Here is a 10,909-nt window from a genome sequence, read left to right as displayed (position 1 = left end):
AATAATTTATATATATATAAAAAAAATAAATATATACTAATAATAATGACGATGATGATGATGAAGATGGGAAAGTAAATAAATAAATGAAGGCGACAACAATATGTGTATTGTAACGATAATAATGATAATTGATTGATGATATTTGAATAATAATATTTAATGATAATATTTAATGAGCACTCACCTCTAGTGCGTTTGTTGAACGATCTGTTAGTAGTTGATATTATGAATGTTATTACATTGTTAATAATCCACGTAAATATTTGTTGTTTTTTTTTTTGTATGATTTTACATATGGTTTTCTCTTTGAATGCGCAACAATAATAATCAGATTTATCGAAAGTTTATAACTTCGTTTCGTTTTTTTTAAATTTTAAATTTTGTACAACAAAGTTTGTACAACGCATTGAAAATATTGAAAAAGAGAGAAAAAGAAAAACAGTTAAAGAAGACGTGTTTCGTGAAAATAACGATGATTTTAAATGTATCAGGAAAATAAACAAGAATATTTTACAACTGGACACAAATTTATTTATTATTTTTTCTGTTGTTGCTTTACTTTTAGCACCGATGATTTCTGCATTTTTAGTGGATTTAAGTGTAATGAAATAAAGAGCAATAAAAACGATATTATTAAGATTTCTTTGTTTCTATTAGATTGCAAAACCCGGCACTTCCACCAATTATTTAAATAATAGTTATAGACTTAAAGTATATTTGGTTGCCTATAGAAGAAACATTTTTTTTATTGCCATTTCCATAACAATAAATCTAGTTAGTTTGTTTCACTAAACTTTTAATAAAAGAGGTTTTGTTACTTCAGAAATTTCCTTCTAATTTACTTTAAAACTTCGAAGTTTAATATACATTTGGTTAAATGTGAAATATTGAAATAATTGTAATGTTAAAGTTTTCAAATTTTGCTTTTCAAATTTTATTTTAATTAATAAATATTTTCATAATTAACTGTAGGAGTATGTTTGGTTGCCTACTAATTAGAAATTGATGTTAAATTATAATTATAAGTTAATTTTTTATAAATTTATGCAAAAATAGGACACAAAGTTTGTGAGTTTGAAATTTAGATCAAATTAGTTTTCAGCATAAGCGTTTTTTTTTATTATGAAAATATCAATATAATGTTTTTGTTGTTGTTGTTTTGCTCATTCGAATTTGATTCCTTGAGCGAGCGGCAAGTTCTTGGAATGGTTGATGGTGATGGTAGATCTCCTCATGTACTGCTTCCAAGCATCCGATCCGGATTCCCTTCCACCGCCAGTGTGCTTCTCACCACCGAAAGCACCGCCGATTTCTGCACCGTTCGTCGGGATGTTCACGTTGACGATGCCACAATCAGAGCCCTTTGGACCGATCCACTGCAAAGAAAGAATAATAATTAATAAATAAAGTTTTTAAGACTTTTGTTGTTGTTGTTATTACTTCGAAGATTTTTCCAAGATTGGTGGTGAACAAGCTGGAGGATAAACCTTGATTGACTTCGTTGTTGAAGCTGACGGCTTCGTTGAGATCATTAGCTTCCAAGACGTAGACGATCGGAGCGAAGCATTCATTGTGAACGATCGGACTGTCGTGCGGTAATCCCGTGACGATTGTTGGTTCAACAAAGAAACCAGGACCGTCGAGGACTTTACCACCGAATTCGATCTTACCTCCAGCCTTCTTCACCTGCTCAATGGTATCCCTGTACTTGTTAACAGAAACCTCGCTGTGAAGAGGTCCGACTAAAACACCTTCGGTCAAAGCGTCGCCCATCCTTCCCAAGATCTGCTGGTAGGCTTTCTTCAGTCTGTCCAAGAATTCCTTAGAAATCTTCTTGTTGAGGATAAGTCTTCTGGTCGTTGTGCACCTTTGACCGGCGGTTCCAACGCAAGCGAAGACTGCAGCTTGTACAGCCATGTTAAGATCAGCGTCTTCGTCGACGATGAGCGCATTGTTTCCACCCAATTCTAATAAGTGCTTTCCGAAACGCTTCTGCACTTCGACACCAACCAAATTACCGACTTCGCAGCTTCCAGTGAATGAGAGAAGTTTGATTCTGCGATCCGCAGCCATGGCTTTACCAACATCGGCGCGACCGCTGCAAAGGGTAGCAATAGCTCCTGGAAGATTATTCTTCTCCAAGACATCAACGACGATCTTCGTGGTTGCTACGGAAACCAAGGGAGTGGTTTCAGAGCCCTTCCACAAAACGGTATCTCCGCACACCTAATAAACAAACAATCAAATGATCTCCATGGTTACTTTAAGATTTTTTGAGGTTATTACCATGGCGATGGCGCTGTTCCAACCGTAAACGGCTACCGGGAAGTTGAAAGCAGAGATGACTCCAACGACACCCAGAGGATTCCAGTTTTCCAGAAGGACGTGTCCGGGTCTCTCCGAAGGAATGATTGAACCGGACAAGGATCTGCACAAGCCTACGGCGTAGTCGCAGATGTCGACGTACTCTTGGACTTCTCCGATACCCTCAGGGACGATCTTACCTGCAAGTTACCAATTAACTAATTGCAGTGAAACGTTTAGACGAGAGTTTACCCATTTCGATGGAAACGAGTTTTCCCAAAGGCACCAACTTCTGCCTCAGAGCATCACCAATTTGCCTGACGATTTCGCCTCTCGCCGGAGCCGGAAGATCGGCCCAAACCTGCCAGGCCTTCTCCGAAGCCCTCACGCAACTATCGTAATCAGAGGTGTTTCCATATTTCACCTCAGCGATGACTTTACCGTTGCTCGGACAAATCGACTTAACAGTCTGAAGAAAAACCATACAATTAAACATCTCTTGATTAAAAAACGAAACTCACCTCTCCGGATCCCTTCCAAGCTCCATCGTACACTCCACCGTTGGTGGCGCTCAAACCCAACTCCTTCAAGAAGGAATACTTCGAGTCGTTGATGAGGTATTCGGAAGACATGGCTCTGGTGAAGAATCTGTTGGACAAGGTGAAGAGTTTAACGGGAGAGCGCAGCGCTAGCAGAGACATAGTTGATCAATCGGAAGGTCGACGAGCACTGACGACATTGCGCCTTTCCAACAAATCTTATCAGCTTATCAACATCGGCTTCAATTTTACAAAAAAAGAAAACATCCACGAACAAAACGCATTCTCGCAGCTTTATCTAACCAATTAACACGTCCCAATTAACGCTAAAGACTAAAACACACCTGCACAATTCATTAGCACAAGGTGATTCTTTTTAATCCGCGCGTTTTAAAATAGAAAATTGGATCAAACGTTTCTTATCATAATAATTGACCTTTCGGATGTCGCAAGTTTGAACTCTTCGACCGTTTATCTGACGTATATCCATACGTTACGTAACGAAACTGTTTGCTACTTCACCATTAAACATTAACCATTAAATTAACAACAATTTGATGGATTTCTAATATCATTTTTTAACCCCATTAAAAAAAACATCACTAACATAATTATTTTTGCTTTTATCATTGAATATTAACATCACCATTAAATTTTTAACAAATTCATCAAATTTAAACTTTAAATATCTCTGTTAAATTCATAATTTACCATTGGTTTTGGATTTAAAATTTTAACTTACTCGATTGGTTTTTTTTTTGCTCCTGTTGTCGTCTTCACGACGTGTGGAAGTGGTGTGATGATCTGCAGCATCCGATGTTCGTGTATTTATACTCGTTCGAATGTTTGATTAAGTTGTTTGCAATCGTTACTCCTAATTGCATTATTATTTTCATTATACATATTTTTTTGACACACGATAACGAATCGTTATTTTTGCTCTTCGTTCTCTCAGTACGAATCTTCTGCAGACGATTGATTGCTTTGGAATGTCTTCTTATCATAAAGTAAAAAAAAAAAATCATAATTTGCAATTGTCCCTTGTTATTGCAAATCCATTAAAATTCCATTGGATTAAAACGTTTTATCTGTTATTTTGAGTACATTTATATGAAATAATCAACTAAAATTTTCGGTTTTCTCTCAGTTTTCTTCTAAATCTTGAAATGTTAAGTTTTCTTTTTAAACCTCTAGAATTTTTGTAGCAACTATAATAAACGTAAACGTAAAGTAAAAAAAAAATCATAATTTGCAATTGTCCCTTATTATTGCAAATCCATTAAAATTCCATTCGATTAAAACGTTTTATCTGTTATTTTGAGTACATTTATATGCAATAATCAACTAAAATTTTCGGTTTTCTCTCAGTTTTCTTCTAAATCTTGAAATGTTAAGTTTTCTTTTTAAACCTCTAGAATTTTTGTAGCAACTATAATTAGTAATTTGTGAACAAATTTACATTGGTTTTTGTTAAAATTAATTAGGATATTAATAGAATTCTTCAAAATTATAAATTAGTATTGATTTCTGCTTAGTTAAGTTTTTTGAAATTAAGAAAATTCTAAAAAGATGATTTTAGGTAATAATTAGTTAATAAACTTGATTTGAAATATTTATATTCGATTTTTTTAAGAAAATAGGTTCAAATTGTAATAACGTGAAATTTCATCATCAATTAATATTGATTTCTGATTAGTTAACTTTTTTTAAATTACGAAAATTATAAACTTTTCATATGTTAAAAAGATGAGTTTAGGTAATAATTAGTTAATAAACTTGATTTAAAATATTTATATTCGATTCTTTTAAGAAAATAGGTTCAAATTGTAATAACGTGAAATTTCATCAAAATCAAATATCAGTCAACATTTCACATTTATTCCGAAAATGATTCATATAAACATTATTGCGTTTTCCGTTCTTTTTAGATTTCAAATACGTCCACCTAAGTTGTCCACTGCGAGTTACAAATGCTAAAGATCGTATTTGCGTGTGCACGTGCACTGTTTTGTTCGATTAAACTGTCCGATTTGGTTAAACCGAATCAGGACTTAATTGCTTCGAAATGTAGGTCGAAAAGTGCACGAATGATACAGCAGGATCGTCCTGCAAGTCCTGCGAACACGTCACGCGTATGTTTGCGATTCCTCTAATATCCTTAATCCCTCTTGTTGATCCCAGAGATAAAGCAGATTGTTTTCATTCGTCCGTCGTGTTTCCAGCGTGCGTCGAGGAGGCGTGACGACGACGAGGACAAAAGAGTTTGCAACGAGTGAAACAAAGAGAGAAAGATGTGTGGAAATGGTGGTGGAAATGGACTAGGTTTTAAATACTGAGGGAAAATCCTTAAATTTCCATCCGACTATTTTCGCAATTGGTCATGAACCAATCCGGTCGGTTGTTCGCTCTTCATCTGTGCGTGTCTCTGCTCGTCTTCGGAGGAGAGGTGCTCGGTGGGACAAAAGAAAATGAGATCGTCGTTAGGATCGTCGGAGGTCCGTCGATGGCCCAAAGATTGGCCTACGAATTGGGATTCCTTTACGAGGGTCAAGTGAGTTTTCGAACTGAACTCTATATCACAAAGAGAATGGAAAGAAAAAATGTGTACAGTCCAAATTGCAAAACGCCTTTGGTCCTCGACCCTAATTCCCAATAGACATGCGGGTTCCGATGTGAACCGAAAACTTGATTAGTTCAAATTAAACTTTACCCAATTTCAATTTCACTACACAATTCAAATCGATTTTCATGTAATTATTTTGAGTAATTTTTAATAGCTTAAATTTTAAAGAAAAAATTTGTATTTCAAATATCAAATTCATCAAGAAGCAATTACATAATCTGTACTAAGTGAAAAATAAATCAAAATCAACTTAACCTCAACACAAATCAAATGACGTTCAAAGAAAATAGTAACGTTTCTTTTATGACATTTTTTTTGAAAAATTTCTTAATTTATTAAAAATTCCATTATCTATTTACTTTTGATTGTAATTTTAACTCGTATTATTAATATTCTAATTTTATAACATTTTCAACAATCTATTTCATATTATGATCAACTTTATCCAACTTTATTCATAGTTCTAAATAACGTTTGGTTATTACATGATTTTGATAATTATTATAATTTTTTACTATGAAACATCATTAAGAAATTAAACTTTCCATCAATAAAATTATATAATCTTTACACAATAAATAACAAATAAAATTTGTCATAACCTCAATAATATATAAATGACGATAAAATAAAAATCGTAACGTTTCTTTCATGACACCTGAAGTTTGTAATAATTTTGATACTAAAAATTTTATAACAATAAATCATCATCATGGAAAAGCCAAATTAAGCACGATCAAATTTGTAAATCTTTACTACGTAATAGTTAAATAAAACTTGGCATAACCTCAATACAAAGTGAATGAAAATCAAATGAAACAGAAACGTTTCTTTCAAGACAATCCGACACAAAAAATAAATATTTTTTTATGAAAAATTTACAAATTTGGAAACATAACCTAACTAATTTAAGATTTATAATAATTTTCTCAATCAGTTCACTATAATTCATTTTAATAATATTTTTAAGCTTCAATCATTATTACTAAATCATCACAATTGTTTATAATAATACCAATTTGTTGAAAATGTTTTTTTTTGTTCATTTTGAAAATACGTTTTTACAAGTATTATAAGTAATGAACATTTCAAACTTTTCATAATAAATTTTGATAATTTTGTCTGTACGAATATTCAATGAGAATTGACATAACCTCAATAGAAACTAAATGATGATGAAACAAAGTAGTAACGTTTCTTTTATGAAAATTTTACAAAATTTTAAAAATTGAACTATAAACGTATTAATTTAAACTTTTTGACTATATTTTGTATGTATTATGTAAAGGGATCAATGCAAAAATCTAATTGAATCGAAATTTCATCGTGTATGCACGCCATATGCCACTCACTCGAGTGCCTTCGAGTCCACTCTTCGCATTCATTATCACATCGGATAAATATTGATTGTGATAAAGACCGTCATAAATTACACGCGAAAATATATTAACAATGGCTCTGAGGCTTTTATGAAGTGGACCCATAAAACAATATATATATATAGAGATATTGATTGATTGATTCATTGTTACTCCCCCGCACGCTTTGTTTTCCCTCTTTTTTTTCTTCTTCTTCGTTTATTATTTTTCATCCAGTCTTTTTTTTGGCTGTTTCCACACGTTTCGGGCATTATCTGGCTGAAAGCAGCGCAAATATAATCGCACACACAGAGAGAACAAAAAGTACAATAGTGCACATAGAAAAAAAACAAACATGAATCGTGGATTAACTGATTCGGTTCGAAATCAATTGAGCTTTGGCAGATACGTGATTGTTTTTTTTCGTGTGCATTATACGCATATGGCTGTGATAGAAACAAATGAAATTGTTTAATTAATCGTTAATTTCAGGAAAATAACATGAAATAATATCATAAAACATAAAGATTAATGAAATTCAAATTAAGACTTAATTTAACTGCTAACTTCTTAAGAATTCAATACTAATCTGATTGATTTGTAACTTGTTGTATTGATATTGATGGACGACCCGTCGACTTTTCGCTCGTTTCTCTCAATTAAATTGACTTTTATTGGCTGGATTTACTCTTTATTTTTGTTTACTTCCATTTTCATTAACTTTATAATTTGGTAATGAATTTTTATAACAAAAAATATCAAAATTTTCACAATTTAATCTTTATTATATAAAAACTCAATAAAAATTGACATAACCTCAACACAAAATGATTGACAATCAAAGAAAATAGTAACGTTTCTTTCATGACAATCTGACATAACAAAAAGAAAGAACGTTTTATTACAAATTGAAATCAACTTAGTTTTGATTCTCTGATAAAATTATAAACTATGATTTATACAAGAGTTGCTAAATTAGTTAATGAACTTTTATAACAAAAAAAATCGTCGTGGAAATAACAAACTTTTCACAATGAAATATGATAATCTTTGTTTATATAAAAGTTGTATAAAAATTGACGTAACCTCAACACAAAATGAATGACAATCAAATAGTAACGTTTCTGTCATGACAATCCGACATAACTAAAAGAAAGAACGTTATATTACAAATTAAAATCAACTTAGTTTTGATTATGAGAAAAAATTATAAGTTATGGTTTATACAAAATTTGCTAAATTATTTAATGAACTTTTATAACAAAAAAATCGTCGTGGAAATAACAAACTTTTCATAATGAAATATGATAATCTTTGTTTATATAAAAGTTGAATAAAAATTGACGTAACCTCAACACAAAATAAAAGAGAATCAAAGAAAATAGTAACGTTTTTTTTATGACAATCCGACACAACTAAGAGAAAGAACGTTATATTACTAATTGAAATCAACTTAGTTTTGATTCTTTGATAAAATTATAAACTATAATTTATACAAAAGTTGCTAAATTAGTTATTGAATTTTTATAACAAAAAAAACAGTATGAAAATATCAAAGTTTTCACAATGAAATATGATAATCTTTTTTTTATATAAAAGTTGAATAAAAATTGATATAACCTCAACACAAAATGAATGACAAGCAAAGAAAATAGTAACGTTTCTTTTATGAAAAATCCGACACAACTAAAACAAATAATTTTTAAAACTCAATTGTGTCCAATTCTCATTAAAATTAATAGAAAATATTTCTTGGATTTTTATAATCTTCAGGTAACAATTACATAAATCAATTGATTGGAAATACAATATATACGTGTTTTATTTTAACATTTCTTTGAGCGTTCTGTTAATAATGTCAGTTTAATTAACGTTGATAAAGGTAGGATTTAGTTGTAGCTCTATGTATGTAGGAGAGAAGCTTATGTGAAAACGTGCGACGAACATGTGGGACGCGTGCGATCGGCGCACGTGCGTTGCACGGATAGAGCGACGACGGACGACGGCGGCGGCGTTTCGTGACGTCAGAGCGTCGCGCCGCCGTCCGCGACTCCCCCATCGATTTGGACGACGCCGGGCGTCGCCGGCGCGCGAAAACGGACGCCGTGTATCAGGAAAGCAGGAGCACGACGAGGTCGACAGCCAACAACCCCCTAAAAATAGACGACTACGACGACGAACTTGATGCTCCAGCCGCCCCCCCGGTTTGGTCAAAATTTAATTATAGATCGAAAATCAACATGGCACGTGCCCGACGAAGACGGAGCGATGCAAGCAGATGCGAGCGCGAGAGAGATAGAGTGCACTCAATGCGTTAGTTACGAAGGGGAACCCCCCTTCATCATCGAACTAGGGGAACACCTGGTATTACTGGCAACAACATTACACCCATATGCCACACGTAACGGTTCTCTTTCTCTCTCTTTTTACATCCGTTTTCCCTCGTTACATTTATTCACACTTCGTGTTAAACCCGCATATGTTTCCTTCTTTTTTTTGTTCTTTCAGTTTACGTTTTTACGATTTCCAGAGCGGAAAATGTTATTTTTTTTTGTTGTCGTTGTTTAGGTTCGTGGCTTCGCCGATACGTACATCCTCCTGCCCATAGACGATCACGAAGGCGTCTATCCGACACACCTCAAACGAGGAGCCAACAAATCCAGGAGGCTTGCTGATGATGATAGGGTAAACCATCATTTATTTCAAACAAAACAACAACTTTTCTTAGTCTTCAAATCATTTTTTCATTTGTTTTTTGTTTGTTTATTATACATAAACATGGCGTACTAATTTCATCATTTGTTTAAAACTAAAAAACAAAAACTATAGACTTCTAAATATTATTAATTATACATACAAATTAAGAAAAGTTTTAATATTTTTTAAACTTTTATAAACTATAGATTTAGCATTAATTAAGTTTAATAAATTTATTTCTTAGGTGTTGTGGGCTGATCATCAGGAGACGAAGCAAAGACAGAAACGCGATTTCTACCCGGACGATCCGCGCAAAACATACGCGAACTTCCGAAGATCTCGACCTCCGAAAATCGACAGAACTTTCAACGATGAACTCTGGTCTCAAGAATGGTATTTGGTACGATCTCCAAAAACTAAATCCTTCATTTTCACACATTAACCCACGTGCATTTTACAGCAAGATACAAGAACGCGACCGGATTTACCGAAACTCGACCTCAACGTGCTTCCACTATACAGACTTGGGGTTACAGGAAAAGGCATCAGAATTAGCATACTCGATGATGGCATCGAATACACCCATGACGATCTGAAACGCAATTACGTGCGTTTCCAAGACAACTATCAATAGTTTTTGTTTTTTTCTAAAGTCATTTGTTTTAGGACCCTGACATAAGTTGGGATTGTAACGAAGATGATGATGATCCGTTGCCTAGATACGAACCGTCTAGGGCGAATAGTCATGGTACCAGGTGTGCAGGTGAGGTGGCTATGATGGCGGATAACAGGAAATGCGGTGTGGGTATAGCTTACAATGCGAGGATCGGTGGTGTTAAGCTGCTGGACGGTTTAGTTAACGATAGGATCGAAGGAACCGCTTTGGGATTTGCTCAAGATTTAGTGGATATTTATAGCGCAAGTTGGGGCCCGAACGATGATGGTAAAACTGTGGATGGACCTGGAAGATTGGCGAGAGAAGCTTTGGAGCGTGGAATTAGAGAGGTATAGTTACCTATCTTCTCTTAATTCATAATCTGACCTAAAAAGTCTAACCTAACCTCAATTAGCCTAACCTTAACTCGCCTAATACTTCAACTAAACTAAATTCAATTGACTTAAATGGTAAAACTGTCGATGGATTTGCAAGATTGTCGAGAGAAGCATTGGAGCGTGGAATGAGAGGTATAGTTACCTATCTTCACTGAATTCATAATCTGACCCAGAAAGTCTAACCTAACCTCAATTAGCCTAACCTTAACTCTCCTTATACTTCAACTAAACTAAATTCAATTGACTTAAATGGTAAAACTGTCGATGGATCTGGAAGATTGTCGAGAGAAGCTTTGGAGCGTGGAATTAGAGAGGTATAGTTACCTATCTTC

The 10,909-nt window shown here is 33.6% G+C and overlaps 2 protein-coding genes across 2 annotated transcripts; one reads left to right on the top strand and one right to left on the bottom strand.

The window, feature by feature from the left end:
• Window positions 1-1,113: 1,113 nt before the first annotated feature.
• LOC108564650 (putative aldehyde dehydrogenase family 7 member A1 homolog) lies at window positions 1,114-3,676 on the bottom strand. The gene is made up of 6 exons (XM_017923732.1): window positions 3,589-3,676; window positions 2,829-2,955; window positions 2,560-2,776; window positions 2,290-2,507; window positions 1,444-2,229; window positions 1,114-1,379 (listed from the first exon to the last, which is right to left on the bottom strand). Exons 1-6 carry the CDS (start codon window positions 3,657-3,659, stop codon window positions 1,167-1,169), a joined length of 1,632 nt encoding a protein of 543 aa, XP_017779221.1. The 5' UTR covers window positions 3,660-3,676; the 3' UTR covers window positions 1,114-1,166.
• A 1,543-nt stretch (window positions 3,677-5,219) lies between these two features.
• LOC108564649 (neuroendocrine convertase 1-like) lies at window positions 5,220-10,529 on the top strand (the record flags this gene model as incomplete). Its single annotated transcript, XM_017923731.1, is given in 5 exon segments — window positions 5,220-5,397; window positions 9,396-9,512; window positions 9,769-9,924; window positions 9,985-10,131; window positions 10,191-10,529. Coding segments are annotated over 5 exon segments (930 nt in total), but the record flags the coding sequence as incomplete, so codon positions are not given.
• Window positions 10,530-10,909: the final 380 nt, after the last annotated feature.

The sequence above is a fragment of the Nicrophorus vespilloides genome, unplaced genomic scaffold, assembly GCF_001412225.1.
Source record: "Nicrophorus vespilloides isolate i.1.1-1 unplaced genomic scaffold, Nicve_v1.0, whole genome shotgun sequence".
Lineage (NCBI taxonomy): Eukaryota > Metazoa > Arthropoda > Insecta > Coleoptera > Silphidae > Nicrophorus > Nicrophorus vespilloides.
This window is presented reverse-complemented; position numbering and strand designations above follow the sequence as displayed.